Source organism: Tetrahymena thermophila, assembly GCF_000189635.1.
Source record: "Tetrahymena thermophila SB210 genomic scaffold scf_8254600, whole genome shotgun sequence".
Lineage (NCBI taxonomy): Eukaryota > Ciliophora > Oligohymenophorea > Hymenostomatida > Tetrahymenidae > Tetrahymena > Tetrahymena thermophila.
Genome location: NW_002476370.1, coordinates 353,037 through 373,217, shown reverse-complemented (window position 1 = coordinate 373,217; position 20,181 = coordinate 353,037). Strand labels below are relative to the sequence as shown.

General features: G+C 22.5%; 6 protein-coding genes across 6 annotated transcripts; 3 read left to right on the top strand and 3 right to left on the bottom strand. All coding sequences in view use genetic code 6, as the record gives it.

Annotated features, from left to right (window-relative positions):
- Window positions 1-1,504: 1,504 nt before the first annotated feature.
- On the top strand, window positions 1,505-2,074 carry TTHERM_00283070 (hypothetical protein; the record flags this gene model as incomplete). The annotated part of the gene is made up of 1 exon (XM_001018163.2): window positions 1,505-2,074. The coding sequence occupies one exon, from the start codon at window positions 1,505-1,507 to the stop codon at window positions 2,072-2,074; it is 570 nt and encodes a 189-aa protein (XP_001018163.2).
- A 2,500-nt stretch (window positions 2,075-4,574) lies between these two features.
- On the bottom strand, window positions 4,575-5,381 carry TTHERM_00283050 (hypothetical protein; the record flags this gene model as incomplete). Its single annotated transcript, XM_001018162.1, has 1 exon — window positions 4,575-5,381. One exon carries the CDS (start codon window positions 5,379-5,381, stop codon window positions 4,575-4,577), a length of 807 nt encoding a protein of 268 aa, XP_001018162.1.
- Window positions 5,382-6,446: 1,065 nt separating this feature from the next.
- Window positions 6,447-6,632, top strand: TTHERM_00283040 (hypothetical protein; the record flags this gene model as incomplete). Its single annotated transcript, XM_001018161.1, has 1 exon — window positions 6,447-6,632. One exon carries the CDS (start codon window positions 6,447-6,449, stop codon window positions 6,630-6,632), a length of 186 nt encoding a protein of 61 aa, XP_001018161.1.
- A 904-nt stretch (window positions 6,633-7,536) lies between these two features.
- On the bottom strand, window positions 7,537-11,922 carry TTHERM_00283030 (kinesin motor catalytic domain protein; the record flags this gene model as incomplete). The annotated part of the gene is made up of 5 exons (XM_001018160.2): window positions 7,537-8,655; window positions 8,791-9,438; window positions 10,389-10,778; window positions 11,139-11,349; window positions 11,537-11,922. The coding sequence occupies 5 exons, from the start codon at window positions 11,920-11,922 to the stop codon at window positions 7,537-7,539; spliced, it is 2,754 nt and encodes a 917-aa protein (XP_001018160.2).
- Window positions 11,923-14,833: 2,911 nt separating this feature from the next.
- TTHERM_00283020 (EamA-like transporter family protein) lies at window positions 14,834-16,400 on the top strand (the record flags this gene model as incomplete). The annotated part of the gene is made up of 4 exons (XM_001018159.2): window positions 14,834-15,103; window positions 15,352-15,803; window positions 15,951-15,980; window positions 16,097-16,400. 4 exons carry the CDS (start codon window positions 14,834-14,836, stop codon window positions 16,398-16,400), a joined length of 1,056 nt encoding a protein of 351 aa, XP_001018159.2.
- Window positions 16,401-17,000: 600 nt separating this feature from the next.
- On the bottom strand, window positions 17,001-20,094 carry TTHERM_00283010 (transmembrane protein, putative; the record flags this gene model as incomplete). The annotated part of the gene is made up of 2 exons (XM_001018158.2): window positions 17,001-19,958; window positions 20,056-20,094. 2 exons carry the CDS (start codon window positions 20,092-20,094, stop codon window positions 17,001-17,003), a joined length of 2,997 nt encoding a protein of 998 aa, XP_001018158.2.
- Between the last annotated feature and the right edge of the window lie 87 nt (window positions 20,095-20,181).

Sequence of the window (20,181 nt, the reverse complement as noted above, 5' to 3'; positions counted from 1 at the left end):
GGAATTAAATGTAAATTAAATTAAATTTTTGTATTTTATTTATATTTAAAAATTGTTTTCTTTGTAATATTCGTAAAATAGTTCGCTTTTTTGATAATTTTTTTAATTAGACTCTGTAAATTATAAAATGCATATAATAGCTACTCACTTGCTTATAGATTTCGAGATTTAATTTCAAATTAAATAAATTTTCAAGAATAAAGGATAACAAAGTAACAAACACTCTTACTGAATCAAATAATATCATTTAAAATCTAAAATTTGATTAAAGCGATATTGCATTAAATTATTAGATTAGATAGAATCCATCCATATTTTATTTAGTTAACAAATGCAAAGTATAATTTCAAATTATAAGCAGCTTGTACTTCCAAATTATGTCTTTTTTTTGCTTTCCTATCCTATAAAAAGAATGCTACTGGTTATTTATTTTTATATTATTTAAGTTTCTTGATTGATAGAAAAGCTTTCAATCAAATCGTATTTTAAAACTTTATTGCTTATATAAATTAACATAAAACTTCTTTTAATTTCTATTCTATTATCAATAATTACGCAATATCGAAATTGTGATAGTACTTATATATTTTATAATAATTATAAGCTTTTATCAATTAAAATAAATGTTAAGTTATTTTTTTCAACTTCATTCACAAAGTCAATGTTAATCTTACAAAGTAGAATATAAGAGGGAATAATTAAGATTCTTCTTTTTACTAGCTTTTATTTAGTGTTTTTGCTTTTATTTCAATCGCTTTGATAAATATATCTTTTTTCTTAAATGATACTTGCTTAAATACAAAAATCTTTTTAAGCGCTTTACATAAATGAGAGGTAGTTCAAAAACTATTTACTTTTGATTGAGTAAAATCCTTAAAAATATAAAGAAGAATTTGACTTCTCATTAAATGAGGTGAATAAGTGATATTTTATCTTTCATGCTTGTATTGAGTTTGATAAGAGTTAATTAATTTAAATCTTTATCAGCCTCAATTTATTGATAGGATCTTTAATCGCTTATTTGCTTTGTCTAATATACTAACTAGCTGGCTCTAAATTGTAAAGTATAAATTTTATATATGAAATATATATATTAACAACACTATCATTATTTTTTATTATGAAAATGCATAATATTAAAATCTAGAATTGCTTATTTAAGAACTAAAGGCTAAATTTAAAACATTCTTGTTGGAGTTGTTTGACTCTTGCAAAGATAAGTAACATAGAATAATTAAAATTTTTAATTTAAAAAACTCAAGCTTACCACTTGAATAAAAGAAAATATATCACTAAAAATATTTAGATTTATCCAGATTTTTGATTAACTTTGAAAAGTAAAGCTATAAATCTATATTCAAAATTAATTAAAAGCTTGAAAATAATAGTTGATTGAAATTATAATTCATTAAATTAAAAAAAAATCAAAACATAAACAAACAAATAAATAAATCAAAATCTAAATCAAAAACACTCTTAATAAACAAATAAATATATTAAATCTATGTCTTCTAATTCTAACTCTCCTTAATCAAAACCCTCTCTTGTTGAAATCTAAAGCAAAGTCTTTCTTGAGAGTATGATGTCATTAAGAGACTCAAAAATGGATGATAATACTTTTTGCGATGATGATTTAGTATTTGGAGATGAAGATGACCATTAAATTAGTACTTTAAATATTCTTTCTAACAGTGGCTCTGCTTCTGGAAGAATGAGCAGGCTCGAATGCATACAAGCAGAAGTAGAATAAGAAAAATATTAATGTATGAACTAAATGGAATAATAAAACCAATACAATAACCTATCTAGCTAAGAACAAAAAAAATGCTTATAATAATAGAAGTAAAAAAGTTATGAGAGACTAGCTCAATCTAGTAAGCTTGACAAGGTTATGGATCAAATTAAATTTGAAGAGAAAATACAGGCTATTATTGAAAAACAATACTACAAGTAGCTCTCTCAATAATGTAGTGAGAATATATATGAGCTTTTTGAAATTCCAGAGAGAAACGAATCTCAATATTATGGTGTAAGTCCAAGAATGTATTCAAGCTTGTAATTTGCTTTTAATTGATCTTCTTAAATAAAAAACCAGATAAATAATTAAAAAACTGAAAATATCTTTTTTTGGAAGCAAGTAAATAAATAAATAAGTAAAATATGTGCTGGAAATTTACTTGTTTTAATAACCACTAACTTAATTTTCTGTTATGTTAATAGATTCTCACAGGAAATTAATTATGTTAATTAAAAAAATATAAATCTAAGCACTTAATTTAAATTACCATTCACTTCCTTACTTGCTTACTTATTTTTGCTTGCTTGCCTGCTTCCTCTTCTCCTTAATAAATTTTCTTAATCTTAACAAATAACAAGAATGCAAAACTCTTAAAAAAACTTCCTTTCTTTATGTCTCAAAACAAATATTTATTTCTACTTATCTTCTCTACCATACCATAAATTAGTTTAAATGGCTAAAGGTTACCAAAAATTCATAGGACCTAATAATTACTAAAATAAATGAAAAATACACTTATAACTTATTCATATTTGTAAATTTTAATAAATTTATGTTTTTGAAGAATTCTTTCAACTTTTGTGCAATATTTCTAATTAATTATGTACTTACTACCGTTTAATTATCTAAATTACTTTAAAGAAATTAATTATCTAAACATTATAATATAAATTTCTTCTATAATTTACACTTTTTGTATTAAAAATTAACTAGCTTAGGAGAATTCAAAATCAAACTTTCTATAATTTTTTTCTCAGAAAATGATGAAAAATTCCGAAATTTTTATATTTATCTAGGCTGATTTATTTAATTTTAAAGTAAAAAGCTAAATTAACTAAAAATACTTTTGAAATTTAACTACTTGCTAAAAAAAGCTTTTAAATATTTACTTTTGCACATTCAAAAAATGATATAATAAAAATCCTACAAACTTTTCAATAAATATAATAATTTTTTATTTATATTTTCTTAATACTTTCCAAATTGTTTATGTCGTCTAATTCATTTGTTTTAAAGTAGAAAAAAAGTCAATCAATCATATCAGATCAGAAAATTTCAAAATCAAGATTTGTCATTACAACTTAAAATTTACTGATAGATTATGATGAAATATTGAAAAACTATTACTATAATTACACAAACTATCTATATTCCTGCTATCTTTAAAATAGAAAAAATTAGTGTCCTATCCATGAATTTACATTATCTTGAAACTAATTTAGAAAATACAATAAATAAATAGAATTATAAAATCATTATTAAATATTTAAACCTTAAATAGGACTGAATATTTTATTTAAATACTTACTTTGATTAAATTACATATTATGAGAATATATCAAATATAATGGAGGAATTGCTTGTCAGAGAAAGAAAGTAACTAATTTTTCTTCTATCTTTTTTAATTTAATTTAAATATTCAAAAAAATACATTTCAAAATCGCATATTTCTTTTAAGGATTCAAATTAGTAAAAGCTTTAAATAATTAAAAACAATATTTTCATTATATTTTTGAGTAATTAAATATTGTATCTTTTATTTTGTGTTACATTTTTTCCTAAAATTTCATGCATATGTGTTTCTGTTCTTTTATGTTTGCAGGTTTGTTTGATGGGGTAAAAACTAATCAGAAGCCTTCAGAATATATGAGATGTGATGTGATCAGCTCAATGATAAAATAAAATATGAATATATAATTAAGAATTTTAATCAATAAATTTAATGATTTAAAATAATTCTTAGAATAAATTTTTGTGACTACCCCACTAAATATTTAATAAAAACTAATTTTTAGTTTTTACTCAATCATCAAAAGCATTTTAAAATAGATTTTATTAATTTGTAGAAATAATAAATAAGTATCATGAAAAGAATTTAATTTTCTTTAATTTTTAATATTTTCAATTTATTTGCATATAAAAATAAATTTAAAAAAAATCCGAACTCCCGGGTTCGAACCGGGGACCACCGGATGACTACAAACTTTACAGTCCGATGCTCTTCCAACTGAGCTAAGTTCGGTTCGTTATCAAACTAGTAATATTTAGACTACTTTTATCGAAATTTAATTATTAAAATTAAAAATAATTTTTTTACATAAATAAAATGAAGAATTAATTTTTAAATTTGAAATAAAAATGATTTGCAATAAAGTAAAGATTAGGATTAAGCAATTTCTAATTTTTTTTTTTTATCAATGATATTATTTATAATTTATTTTGTGAGTACTTAGATAAAATTTAAGATACGTTATGTTTTAGAGTTTTAGGGAGAGAAAAAAAAAAGATTATCTTTCAATAGTTTATTCTTTTAATAATTGGATTTTTTAGTTTTGATTTATTTTTGTGTTTAATATTTGATCAATAAATGATAGATATTAAATAAATAAGTAATAAATTTTAATTAGTAAAATTATTCAATCTAAGTATTTGCTAGTGATATAAATTGGAAATATATTTTAGATATCAAATTATTAATTGTGATATAGTTAACGAATCTAATATAATAATATAATGGATTTTATAAATTTAATATAAACAGTATTAATATATATTTTCAGCAGAAACAACCTCTGAAGCAGTTTGTATTTTCTTAAAGCAATAAGAAAGCACCATATATAAGTATTTTGTCAGCATCGCTCTTTATGAAAGTTTAGAAGTCTAAGTCTAATTTATCGTACAAGTGGAAGTTGCAGATAAAATAGTTAAAAAGAGCTCTGAAACAGCTTCTTGAGTAAGTACCATTCAAGGTTTATCCATTCTTTTCAACGTACATTTCTTTAGCTTTAATGAAACAACCAAAAAATCTTTCAATAAATCCTGTGCAGATACTGTCGTTTGGTCTTAAAGTGATTTATTCATTAGTAACAGCCTTTGTAATTACAACTTTAGGTTAAGAACAAATAAGCAAAGCACAGCATTAGCCAGGTTCCTAAAGTTCATAAGTACCTATACAAATACCTTTTGCAAAAACTGAACCGTGGTATTTGTTAGCAAATTTGATTTATACTCCTTCTTAGAATATAATATCATTAGAGATAAATGGGGGAATATTGAATGTGCAGCAGCATATTTTGCATGGCCAGCAAAAGCATGCGTTAAAATAGTTAGGCTAGAAACGTCTTACTTTATGTTCACCTAATTATTGAGATCTATATTTAATATCTCTGAAATCCCAATAGCATTAGAAGCATTGCTCATCTCTTTCGACACTCAAATTCTAAGATCCTCTCATTAAAAGTGATGCTGAGTTTTCAACTTCTCTTTCCTGGGAGTTAGCTTAAGAAGTAGGAATCTATGGGTACATCTATTAGTTCATAGGAACCATCTAGAAGTTAACATTTTGAGGGTAAACAGGTATCATTTATTTCTAAATACTTTATTGGTAAAATTTTTTTAATTAATAAATGAATTTATTTATATTAAATATTAATATCAATATTAACTGCACATTTTTTTATTTGAAATACTATCTACATATTTATATACACCATTCGAATTCTGGTATTTAACAAAAATATATAACTTTCGTATCTAATTAAAGAATGATAGATAATACTAACCTAAAGTTATTAATCTAATTTTCAGTATCAAAGTTTTAATTTTTATTAAATATTGTTTTATGACTTTACCGAATTCCCCACTTTAGAGTTGACAAAAGCACATTTGAAAAATTGATAGATAAAATGTATGGATTTGATTTTGTTAAAATAATAAAAATATTCGAAATTAAAACAAGTGAATCAAATAAATTATAAATTTATATTTTATAAGTTACAAGACAATATTAACATCTTTTTCTGAATTTAGACTTTTGCGCAAAGTAAGAATATTTCCCGTTTCACACCACAGATTCATCAAAAAACTAAATAATTATAATTAAATTAAATTTTAGCATAACTAAAATATCCCAAAAAATACAAAATTTTTAATTTAATCTAAATTAATTATATTTCTTTAGTATTTAATAATGTAAAATCCATAAAAAACAAAAACATCAAAGAGAAGACATCATAATTTTAGATAAAACCCTTTCTTACTCAATCAATGATTATTAATTGAAGAATGTTAAATTTATTTATGTATTATAGTTTCTAATAAATTAACACCAATTTTTTAACACCTCATTAACATAAATAAATATGTTAATAAAAAAATAAACTAAATTTTTAGAAAAAAAAATAGCTTTTAAGATTTGTTTTTTAAAGTATATTAAAAAATAATCTATCTAGATATATGAGAGTTTGGAACCATAATTTAGAATTACTTTAAAAATTTTTAAAAATTATTCATTGTGAGGTTTGTAAGTTGAAAAATAGCAGCGCGCTTGCCTTAACTTTAATTATTAAAGTGTAAATTTGCTAAAATAAATTATTTAAACTAAGGATATATCTCTTTTGAATTAGGTTCGAAATTAAGGAAACAAAAAATGAATTAGAACAAAGAGCTTAAAAATGAATTACACAAGAATTAAGATTAAATTTAAATGAGATGTTACACACACATTTCTAAATCTATTAATCACTTATTAAAATTAATAAAAAATGAATTTATAAAAAGAAAAAGGAAGAAGAGTGAAGAAGAGAAGAACTAATTTTTGAGCAAATAGTAATGAATAGTATAATTAATCGTATTAAATAAATTGTGTAGAATATTGCTCAAAAATAATAGTTCGTATTTAGATTTTGTGGGATAAAAATAATTTGATTCTGATTTTTAATATCCAAAGCAGTTGTAAACAAATTTGAAAGATATGAATAAAAATGTATTTAAAAGATGAAAATAGTTTGATTTTACTCTCAATTATTATATGCTTAATTATTCGCAAAATAAAAGAAGCATTTTTGAAAAGAAATCATCTTCAAATTAATTTTATGAATAACTTTAGTTAAATTTATTAATTAAATAAAATATAGATAATACAGATCTATAAGATAGTATTTTTTTTAGCTTTTCAAATAAGGAATATACCCTTTATAATTAAAAATGTAGTCATTTAAATCTTTAAAGAAGAAATATAGCTTAATTCAAGCTAATAATTTTTAAATAAAGCTCATTTTTTTAAAGCTGAAATTAATTTGCCACTGACTCAAATAGATATACTTTAAATTTAAAAATTCTTTTATTGTTTTAGTCTTGTATAATAAAAATATTTTATATACATGAAAAAAATTCATAAGGCAAGAAAAACAAATACAAATTACTTTGTAAATAAGATTGTAAGTTTTTTAGTGTATTGATTTATTTATTTTTATCAAATATTTTATAAATATTTTATAGAGAAAAAGATTAATAGAGAGAGAGAGATAGATAGATAGATATTTTTTATAATATTTTCAGTAATAATTATGAAAATCTATTTTTATATATTTAATTAAAGATTTAAAGTCAATTTATTATATTTCAAATAAAGAAGAATATTAGTAAGTAAGTAAGAAGCTTGAATAATTTTGTGCTAATAAATATTTATTTCTTTTCTTTTTTCATTCATTGATTCATTCATTTATTTATTCATTCAATCATTAATTATTTTATCTCTTTGTATATAGTTCTTTCAAGTGGTCTAAATTGAGATTTAATTGCATTAACTTATTTTTTCTAGAAGCTGCCGCTTCTTCTGCATTTTTAAAAGATTTAACATAGGGGCTTTAGTGAACATCATACTCAACAATGTTCTTGCGCTGCTAGAAGGTTGGCATATTTCTTTACGATTGTACTTTATTAATTCCTCCCTTATTTTTAATGCTAGGAGTATTATTTGAGCTTTTTCGCTAAGAGTTATCAAGCGATTCTAAATTTTGTATACTGTAAATATGATTTGTGTATTTATTTACAAGATAATTTTGATAATTATAACTTGAATATGGATTCTTAGAATTAGGAGATAAATTTGTATCAGAATAAGAAATATTTGCTGTAGATTACTCTTCCATCATAGAAGATTACATATTTTTCTTTTACTTTTAGTATTAAGGAGTATGAGAATGAAGAGGGTCACCTTACATTTTCTAAACTCTTTATTTTTTTGCATTTAAGTAAGGGTAAAGTGGCCTTTTATGACTTGAGTTGCTACCAGATGGACTATTAGTAAAATTAGTAGGATTTTTAGCTGATAAATTAACTTAGGATTAAACTCTTGCAGAAGGTATGAATCTCTTTTTCCCTTTACTTTTTGGTTTGACCAAATTTTATATATCTTAAATACTTAAAATGTTCTTTGCAACTGGTCTACCAACTCTATCAGCTGATTATCTTGGATTAGAATACCTATTGTTATTATTAATTTTTGTCATAGAAGGTATGCTATCTTAGTCTATAGAATGCATAGATATGTTTAGATTATTATAATTATTGCCGTAGCCACCTCCATTGTGATTAATATTAATTGAATGATTTTAGGTATAAGCTGGAGATATAGATGAAATGATTATGTTTGTATCTTTTATATTTGCAAACTTGGAATAATGTGGAGCTATTTCATTTTACTCTAAAACATTCTTTTATTGGATGAGGATTCGATCTCTCAACTGAAGTTGGTCCGACAGCTCTGCTATCTCGATTTCTTTTTCTCTAATTTTATCTTCATTTTGCTTATAAGTAAGCTCTTTTTCTAGATTACTAATAGCAGCTTCGTTAACCTTTAATTTATTAATTAATGAGTAAAGATTTAATTAAAAGCATTTGGTATGTGGTTAAAATTTATTTATTTTTTTATTAGTGGCATTATTTTATTAATTAAATAAAGAGATAATGATAAATTAAAGTAAACTTACAGCCACCAGATTTTGTAAATATGTTATCATTTTTGGAGGTAGTTGCGCTCCCTTAACTTTTTGTATAATCATCTTTCTTCCTTCTTAGAGTGATCGAAATCTTTAATTCATTTCCTAAATAGTCTGTTATATATTTTACATGCCTTAATTATTAATTTAAAGCTGTTCCCTAAAATGCTATGCTTACTGATTGTTAGCAGAACCTTTCTGAAGTTCTTACTAAAGTTTAAGATTCATTTTATATATCTTTTCTTACTTCATTTAGCTTTCTTATATAGTCCTAAAGCATCCTTACTCTTCATCAAAGTGGACTTTTACAAGCTATTCTAACTATTCTAATTACTGAGATAACTATGGATCTAATTGGTTATTCATGTGCATTGGAGAGTTTCCATTAATTGGAGGAAATCTTCCATTTTCACTATTAAGAATGTTTCTTAAGTTTTCATTTTCTCTATTAAGCTTTTCGATAATAGCTGCATAGTTTGAAACATGATTGCTTGACTGTATAACATTTTTATGAACATGTACTTAAATATTTTTAGCTCTACTTGCATACTAAAGCGTATTATATGTATCTTCGAAACTTAAAATGCTACCAGAAATATTAGCAATCATCACAGTTCTGCAATTTCCACCTAATGAATCCTATAAATTAATAAGTTAAGGTGTAAAGATAATTAATCAATTAAATGTAAATCTTTATCAGATTGAATGTAATTAAATTAATTTCGAGTAAATTGGGGTAAAACATACTAAAAATTCAAATTTGTTTGATGTTACTAATTTATTAAATGCAAATTCCTTAAATATTTCGATAATGTGATTATTTCAATTTCGATCAAATATTAATTTGCACATCTCCCATTCTTACTAAATTTGAAAATTATGTAGATTATTATTGGTTCATTTACAATTTTCTCAACTTGTTAAAGTAATTATTTGTAAATTCTTTTTCTAGTGATCCAAAGTCTCAAAAGCTAAAGAAAGTGCTAATTAGAAAATTATGCCCAATAACTAATTTGAAAATTTATTTTTTGAAGTTTTTTTATTATTTTTCTTTTTTTGATTCTATGTAAAATTTATTACTATTGTTCTAATCTCATTGTAGAAAAAAAAGATTTTAAAAGTATGATACAGTTCTAATAATTGAAACTTAAACAACCTTTTAAGTTTTTTATTTTTGATTATAAAGAAAAGTATTTTTTATTTGAAATAAAATGAAATTCTGATTGCTAATTTTGATGAAATTAATTCATAAATAAATAAATAATTAATTAATTTATAAAAATTAATTAAATTTAATTGTTATTAAACAAAAATTATAGAAGTTAATTTTGATATTTTTTAATTAATATTTTATTTTATTTATTTTTTTAATTTAATTAATCTTTAAAAATAAATTCAACCAATAATTAACTATCTATGAATTTGTTTCTCTAATTTCGTAACTTTTAATATACATTTAGGTATTTAGTTTTTTCCGATTTCTATTTTTATTTTCCATTTTATTTTTATTTTAGAGTTTGTTTTATGAAGATAAAAGTGATTAATTTAATTACTATAAAATTAATTTAAAATATCAATTAATTAATTACTTTTAATAGTCTTGTTAACTTTGACCCACGGTAAGGAATAAAATTATTTTTTGAAGGACCTTTTTCACTTTACTCACTAAGAGCCTAAATGCAGTTGCCTAAAGTTAATAAAGATTGATTTATTTTTGCTCCTTCGAGCTTTGAAACTTTGCTTTTATTAGACCAAGCTCTTTCTGATCCTGCTAAATCAACTAAAGATAATTTCGAGACTATGATTTCTTTTTCTAGACCCTCTGCCCTGTCTGCTGATTCTATAGAGATTTATAATATTGCATGAGATCTACTTGATGCTTCATTAGATATTGTAGAATCTTTTGATCTATTCTTAGCTCCTATTTTCAGAATATTAGCAATAGATTAGGGATCAGTAACCTCTACCTCCGTTAAGCCCTTTTAAAATTAAAATTAATAATTTAAAATACTTGTTTTTTATTTAAGAAGAAATAATATGAACTAAGAAATATTGAATTTGGCTTAACATATATGATCTATCTATCTATTAATCAATCAATATTTTTTTGATTTTTATTTTGAATGGAGGAGAAAATTAGGATTGGAAAACACTGGTTTTGAAAGATAATTCACTGAAAGTGTTAATTAATAAGCAATATTTGTGAATTTATTTATTAGTTAATTAATTTATTTATGATTATCTATTTATCCTGATTTAATAATAAAATAATGTACCCTCATAAAGTAAATTAACAATTGATAATTAAGCAATCAAAAAATCTTCTTTTAAACACATACATGTATTAAGGTGACGTCTGACTTTGGGTCTTCTCTCAAATCAAGATTCTTTTAGTCTGATGAAATTAAATCTTTAAGATTTTCATTATAAATTTCCATATATGCTATCCTTACAGTAACATCATGGGTTACCTCTTTTTATTTTACTTTTTAAAACAATCCATCAAGCATGATATTCATCAAACCAGGCATATCTTTTGATCCTACCATTCTATTTATTTATATATAAAACAAATCAATTTTTTGAATACAAGCTAGCTAACAAGCTTTCATTAAAATATTTTAAAATCAATGCAAAATCTAGTTTTTATTTTCCTATTCAAAATGCATCGTCATATATATCATTGTTTTAATTTCATGAGTAATATTTTTGTTTTAAAATATTAATAAAAAATCACGTGTATGTTTTTCCTGCTCCAGTAGCACCATATGCAAAAATGGTTGTATTAAACCCTTCTAATATATCATTTAAATACTGCTCTCCTACTTCTTAGTAAATTTGGAAATTGTTTGAATTTTCATCAAACACACTGTCAAATGTAAAGTGTGTCTCTTTAAACCTATTCTTGTTGACATTATAGTGAAGATTATATCTATGATTTATTTCGTCAGGATCAAGCAAATTAATTTATTATCTATTTACTACTTCTACTACTTCTGCTCCATTACCTTTTTCTATTTCTTTTTATAAAAGAGGCCGTTTTCTTAAAACGACTTAAATTTTGCTATTTCCTTAGTTCATACTATTATTATTATAATAATTGTTATTATTATTGTTATTCATGTTCTTATATAGTAATCGATATATATATCTCTCTTTAATTATCTTATTAATCAAACTATTTCTAATTTATAGTCAAATCAATCAATCAATCACAGTTTATCTAGAATTTATGTTTTCTTTACTAATGATAAATATTAAATTGTTAAAATTTTTTTGCTTGACTGAGTAAATTTAATAGAATAGAACCTATTTTAAGCTCCACACAAACATAATTTTCTAAATTTTTTCTTAACAATTAATCAATCAATCATCCATTTCTTGCTTTTGAATTTATTTTAATATTTACATTTACATAAATTAATTTTCAAGTAATTTTTTACCTTCATATGAAATTTTCTAAATCCAATCGTTTTTTAAATATTTAGTTTAGCTAAAAAAATTGTGTTAATTTAAAATTTTACCACTTTAAAAATTTGTCATTTTAAAATTTTACCATTTTGAAATTTTGTAATTTTCAATAATAGCTGGGATTTGTTTAATTATAATAATAAACTAAATATAATAATTAATTATCTACTTCAAAACCTTTTAATTTACCAAAATGATATTATTTTTGTGAAATATTATTTTAAGCTCATTACATTATTTTCTAAAAGATTTATGTAAACTATGTAACTAATAATTTTATAACTTACATATCCATAAATTAATTAATTAGTTTTTAAGTTACTTTTTACCTTCTTTTGCACACCTATTTTTAAAATTTTAGTATAACTAAAAAGTTACTTTTCTAAAAAATATGGTTCTAATTTGTTAATTAACTCTAAGAAATAATATGAAAAAACTTTATTTAACTCCTTCAAAAATAATTACTTGATAAAAATTCTAGTAACTATTTGAAATATTGCTTCAGCATAATTTTAATTACTAAAAATAGTAAATATTAAAATCAAAATTTAATAAAAAATTAATCATATTTAACTATTCTTATTTCATTTGTAAATTTAAAATAAAATCAGTAAAAACAATAAAATATTAAATTTTAATCTCTCTTTTATAAATTTTGTTAATTAAATAAAAATAGAAAAAAATCCAATTATTTAGCAAAATCAAATATATTTTTTGAGAAAATGAACTTCAGTAACTAATTAAACATACTTTCTGTTGAAGTAAAAAAATAAATCCAACTAAATTTATTACCTAAATCAAGAAGAGAGGAGAAAGTATTTTTTAATGCTAATTGTTAAATCAATTTAATAAATAATTAATGAATTTTAAATTGTTAAAAAATAAATTTAGTAAAAAATCAGATATTTTTTCTTTGCTTTTATAATAATAAAATTTATATAATATTAACTGATAATTTTGCAAGTACTAGTTAGCTTTTGTTTTAATTATGATCAATTAAAAATATTGTTTGTATCTGTACTTAAAATTATTCATCATTTGAATTACTTCTATATTTACTTTTTGCTCTAATATTAAAAATAGATAAAATGTTTAAATAATACTTGTTCCAAACTTAAATTGAGGTAGTTTTAAATATTTATTTTTTTAAGCTTAAATTTGTATAATTTTAGTTGATATAATATTGCTCGCCTTATTCTTTAAATAGATATTTAAATCTTCCTCATAAATTAAAATTTAAGGATCAAAAAGGTTAAAAACTACTTTAGATAGTAACTTACAATCAAAGTTAATTTATTTAGGGAAATTTTATTCATCAATTTAGTATTTAAATAAACTTTTTTTATTAATTTATATTAAACTATTCAAATAAATTAATTATTTTATTATTTAAAATAAATCTAATTAAATAAGGCAATTGTTGATTCAATTATGATTGACTAATTAACTGACTGACTCACTTCTAATTATATTATCATACTTAATGAAGATTCTGCATTTTAAGGTTGTATTGTATATATTAATTTTGATGTTTTGGAAAGTTAAAACCATAAATAGAAATATTGTAAGCAGAACATTTTATAACAGTTTTATAAAAAATTAATATATTTCTTACAAAAATATATAAAAGGTTTAAAATTTTAAATAATGAAAATTTTTTTAAAAAAAAACATAAAACTTCAAAATATTAATAATTAATTATAAAATACATAATAATTCATTTAAAATTTTATTATTTTTGCTTAAATATTGTCAAAAGTTATTTAATTAATTAAAATTTGTGAAATTTCTAAAATTTTCAAATATAATTCTACCTAATTTTTAATATTATAAACCTTTAAATTTGTTTTAGCTTTTTTGCGGTTTTTATACAGTTAATAGATTAATAGAGTGAGGCTTAAAATTTAGTATCTAAAGTATTTAATAAAAATAATTTATTAATATATCTGCTAAATTGTAGAATTGTTTTTTTTAATATCATTAAAATCAAATCTTTTAAAAAAAGAATAATATATATATAAATGTAGTTAAGTATTTAATTTGTGATTTTTTAAAATGATGTTAGTTGAAATTATATATTATTATTTGATTTCAAATAACTCAGTAAGTTTAAAAATATTTTTTAAATTGAATTAAGCAATATTTATTGTTTATATTCTAATAAATTTAATATCAATATAATCAATTTATAATGCTACAATAATTTTTTAAATTATGGATATTAAATCATTTAAAATGTTTATCTAAAGCAAATCAATCTTAATTTATTTAAATATTTGATTGAATAAGGTATTAAAGAGTTATAAAATATGTCAAATATTACTCAGTTACTCCAATAAATTTACATTATTTTTAACTAAATGTTTTTACTTTAAATTTTAGATTGTATAGGTAAATCGTCAAATGTAAAAGTAAGAATGATTGTATTTTCAGATACAAAAGTAAAATAAAAGAATATTTTAGACTCAAAAGTTTTTGGATAAAGTAAAATTTAAAGGTAGAAGAAATTAAATTAAACTTAAATCGCAAATTCCAATTCTTAAGAGAAAAACAATATTAATCTATGGTAGCTAAATTAGCCTCAGCTTTTATAGAAAGATGTTCTAGTTATTCCGATTTGATGGAGAAGACTCTCGGAAATGATCCAGCTGCTTACACTTACGGAGTGTTATCAGAGCTATTTTTTTTTGTTGCCAACTTGGGAGTTATTCTTATTCCAGGTATGGATTCTGGAACTGCATTGATGATAAGAGGCATTTCAAGCATGATAATAGCTTTAATTATGTCTAAAGCTCAAGGTATTCCTCTCCACTTAAATTCTCACTTGTTTAAGGTAATACATGATTTTGTTAATTATTTATTTACTTTGGAAATTAAAAAAATCCTTTTGTTGAGCTTGGCTTATTTCATTTTTATCTCTTTTTTAAGAAGATATGATGAATTTTGTAGAAGTTTCTACTGATTTATTATTTCAAAATCTTTAAATAAAAAATGAAAAATATTTTTTATTATCTATCTAAAAAAGAATTTTAATACATTTTAAATTAAATTATATTCAAATTTTTTTTAAAAAATGAATAGGTTGTAACGATTAGGAATTTTTTTGTAGGCTTGCACATTTTGATGATATTTTACTGCATTGGTAAACTCCCTGTTTCCTTGATTTATATTATTGAGCAAACTGCCCCACTATGGATATTCATCATTAATTACTTTTAATATGGACTCTAAATTCGTATTAAAGATATTTTTATTTTTATTGCTTCAATGCTTGGTGTTTGCATGATTACTTTTCCTCAGACATTTTCTTAAATACTTTCCTCAGTATTCTCTGCTTAACAGTAACCAGAATAAAATAGTAATATCTAATAAAATGGTGAAACAACTTCAAGCGATAAATACTACTAAGGCACTGCGCGTTTAATTTTAGTTATTATCTATTCCATGAGCATGATTTCATTTAGCTTCGGACTGCTCTATATCAAGAAGGCTAAGGAACACCTTTCTGTGATATAAATTATCTTCAACCAAGGGTAAAAAGCACTTATTTTAATCTTAAATTTTTCTCTACAAATTAAATGAGTATCAATAAAATCTTAATTTGTGATAGTCTTAGTACATCATTAATTTGCATCATTTTGATTATTAAGCGACTTCGAGATTAATATTTTTGATTTTAGTACCCACTTTTGGTTACTATCTTCAATATAGTAGTTATTATTAATATTAAAGTGTCGATCGTACAATTTCGTCATCTCTAATTTCTTTAATAAAAATTTAATTAACATCACATACATTTATTTAATTTACACATTATAATTCCTAGGTTTTAATATTTAATTTTCGGCTCTGTCCTTTCTCTTAATTAAAAAGAAGTAGGATTATCTTTTTAATTAACAGCTGAAACAATAATTAATGGGATGATATTGATTGGTACTTTCTCTTATATTTATTAAATTATGTACTTGAGAGGATCAATAATTACAACTAATCACGGGAAATATGCTATGACAGGCTACAGTGCTGTTTTATTTTCTTACATTTATGAAATTTTAATTTTAGGAGAATTACCAAATTTTCTATAAATAATTGGCTTAGTAATAGTCGTTGTAGCCTTATTAAATAATTGAAAATATTAATCAAATTATTAAGCTATTTAAATAATTATAATAAAAAAATAAACTTCTCTAAAAACTCTACTATAATTAATAAAAATATATTATTTCAAAATTCTTGTAAAATAATTCATAATTTATATTGTTAAATTCTACCTAGCTTAATTCTTCATCAACAAGCAAACAAAATAAATTAACTCAATTTTTTATTTAATAAAAACAAATTCAAATAACTAAACAAAAAGAAAGATATATATTTAATATTTTCTATGAAATTAAAGAGTTATCTATTTATCATTTATCTATTATTTATTTATTTTTATTAGAAACAGAAATCTGTTTAAATTTAATAGCCGATAGACGAAAAATTCCTAAAATTTTAAAATATTAATTTAATTTATAAAAATTTTCAATAATTTGATTTTGATTTTAACAATTAAAATGTAAAAGCTTTATTAAATAATTTATTAATCAATGAAATAATTAATTTATGTAAATTTTATTAAAAAAAAGAAACATAATTTGAAATTAAATAATTAATTTTTGAAATCAAATTTCTATTTCTAATATTAAATTATTTCATTATATTTTAATACATATGTTTATTAAAACAAATCATGTTCTAAAAAACAAAGAAACTAGCATAGAAACGATACCATAAATAAATATTGTTGAATAAATGCTTTTGGTAATCAAAAGAATAATTAGAGGTATAAAAACTCCAAATATCCCTATTGAATTGACCCATTTCCATGTTTGTTCCTTCATTTAGCTTGTGTTTTCTATCAACTTAAAATTTCTTATTAAAAATGATAGGCCAAAGATTGTTGAAAATCTTATTAAACCAATGAATAAGAGTTGCACTATTTTTTCTGGGCAAACTGCAATATGGCTTGCTTCACAATATTTTGATTATTTCATCATGATAAATGAAGTTGAAAGTATTCCGCTTACGAACAGACAATGTTTTACAGTATTACGAGGGTCAGGGAATTCAATAAATTTATCTGCAAACAGAATTCCTATAAACTCACTAAATCCTAGTATGAAGATATTGTAAGATAAATTAATTCCTATTTTATCTATCTCCATCATAAATAGGAAATACATTCCAAAAAAAACACTACTAGCAAATATATAAACTATCAATCTTTTTAAATATTCTTGAAATTATTACTTTTCATTATATGGTTGCTAATTCTCTGACTCTTCACATACATTATTTTCTATATTTTGGTTTTATCTGTAGGCTATTGTATTATTACTTATTGCTTCGCTTTAACTTTTTTATTCTTCACCCATATTGATGTGAGTAAATGCTTGGTATGTATAGTTGTTGGTAGTTAATTATATTGGATTATTATTCATATTTGTGATCAAGATATTATTTGTGTTATTATTGTTATTCATATATATGTTATCATTTTAGTTTAGATTCATTTAACTTCTAGTAAAATATTCAGTTTACAGATTGTTAATGTTCATTTAAGCTTGCTAATTTTCTTATTAAGATTGTGCAAATTAATTAGTTGCTGTTTACAAATTGAATTAGTTTTTTTGTTGAACAAATGAATTTTGAAGGTTGATTTGGTTGTTGGAGCTTTAAAAATTTATTTGAGTGTTAGAATTTTAAGGGTTATTAGAATTTAAAGATTAAATATCCTCATTCATTTTCTAATTATTTAACTTTGTAGAGTTCTAATTATTTATTTAATTGTTTGAGGGTATTTTGAGGAAAATATTTGACATAATCTCTGGTGTAGGGTTATGGAGACTGATCAAAGATATTTTATCAATTGATTTGTCTTCTGCTAGATTAGCTAAATTGTTGCGATTGTATGATTATAAATCTAACTTATTTTAAAGCATAAGGTTGTTGCTATTATTTTATATACTCTTTCTTGAAAATATATCCTCCATTTTATTATTTTCAATATTTATCTGAGATTGATAATAATTTTATAAATTAGGTTATTGTATTTATTAAATTTATTATTGTTATTAGAGGAATGGCTAGCTAAAATTATCTAAAGCTTATTGCTATTAGCATTAAAGATTATTCTTATTCGATTACTACGCATAAAATGGAGAGCCCACTGTATTTGCTCTTTAGTAATCCTAAGTATTAACTCTATTAATGTCTATGGTATTAAATCTAATTTATTCCTAAGTATTTGCCCTTAAATTGTCAACTGTATTATTTCTATTATTCATTAAATCATTTGTGTTTATTCTGTTAGGTTAGTTATTATTGTTGTTAATATTATTATTCATTTCACTTAGCAAGTTTATGTTGTGGTTATTAGAATTTCTGTTTAATTGTGACGGAGAGAGATTAGATCCAGAAGAAGGAGATGATAGAGGATTTTGTCTACGATTTTATTACCCTTCTAATTAATTCCCATTTTAATTCTATGGAGGATAGAGCTTTAGGGTTACCAACATTTTGACATAAACAATATCAAATTGTCGTGGAGAAAAAAATTTTCTAGCATCATTAAATAAAAAAATATCATAAAAAGCTTTATATACTCGATTGCTGTTTGAGCGACCAATTAAAAATCTTGGATTTTCTATCATAAAATATAGACATGCAATAAAAAGAATTCCTAGTGGTACAGACACAGCATAAATTAAAGATTTTCTCCACTCTGAGATAAATGTGAATAGAAGAGTCACACTCATTTATGAGATAGTATTGAGAAAGAAGATAGCACACCTGTAATCAATAAAGAATTCTTTTGAGCAAATATCTCTCAAGTAAGTCTATGAAATACTCCATAGAGCAAAACCAAAGAATCCTGCAAAGAAAATATGAGAGCATATAAAAATAAAATCTATTGCAAAGAAGCACATGCAGAATATATTTATTGATTACAAAAGTAAATAAATCTTTATTTAAAGAGCTTAGCCTAGCCTGTTTGATATAAAAACTTGGCTAAACATCACTCCTAACGAAGCTCCAGCAAAAAAAAATGAGAGTATAAGAATCTTGTTGTGAAAATGAGAGCAAAACATAGAAAATTAAGTTATCAGTGAGCTATTCATTTAATTTAATCTGTCATTCATAATAACAATTTATTTTCTGCATGCAAGCTCATTTTCCCAGCATTCATAACCCTCCAATTCTTCTATTTTTATTTAATTAGCATTTTATTAATATTAATGAAATTATTAGTTCTATTGCTAGCTTTATATGAGATTGTGCTGATGCTAAATTTCTTCTTTATTTTTGAAAGGTAAATTATCAAATATTTAATTGGAAGTAGAAGCGTTAAAGAACAATGGTGTTTAACTAGCCTGAATAGGGTCATGAGAACTAAATCCTTCGTAGCACATAAATTTAGGATTTTAAAAAATATAAGGTATAGAATAAAGTCCTAAACCAGAAAAAAACCATATTAATCCTACGAGAAGCGACATAATTAATTAGTAGAAATCATCACTTCCTACAATATTTAAAACTTCATAATATTCCACTTTCTCTTATTGAAAAATAAGTCTGTTTATATATTCCGAATTGTAAATATCTTAATAATTATTTTTCTCCTCCTCCTCCTCTTCTTCTTAAAACTTTTTACATAAATAACTTTACCATGTTAATACTAGAAAGAAAATTTGCATAATTCAAACTTTTCCAAAAAATGAAATAAAAAAGTAGCCAAATTACATTTTCCCAATAAACAGGTATGATTTAATCTCCCAGCATATCTGCTAACTAAGGTTTATCTTAAATAATATGGAAAATATATTATTTTCAGCTTTCTTAGGCCTATAAAAAATAAATTTTTTTGTT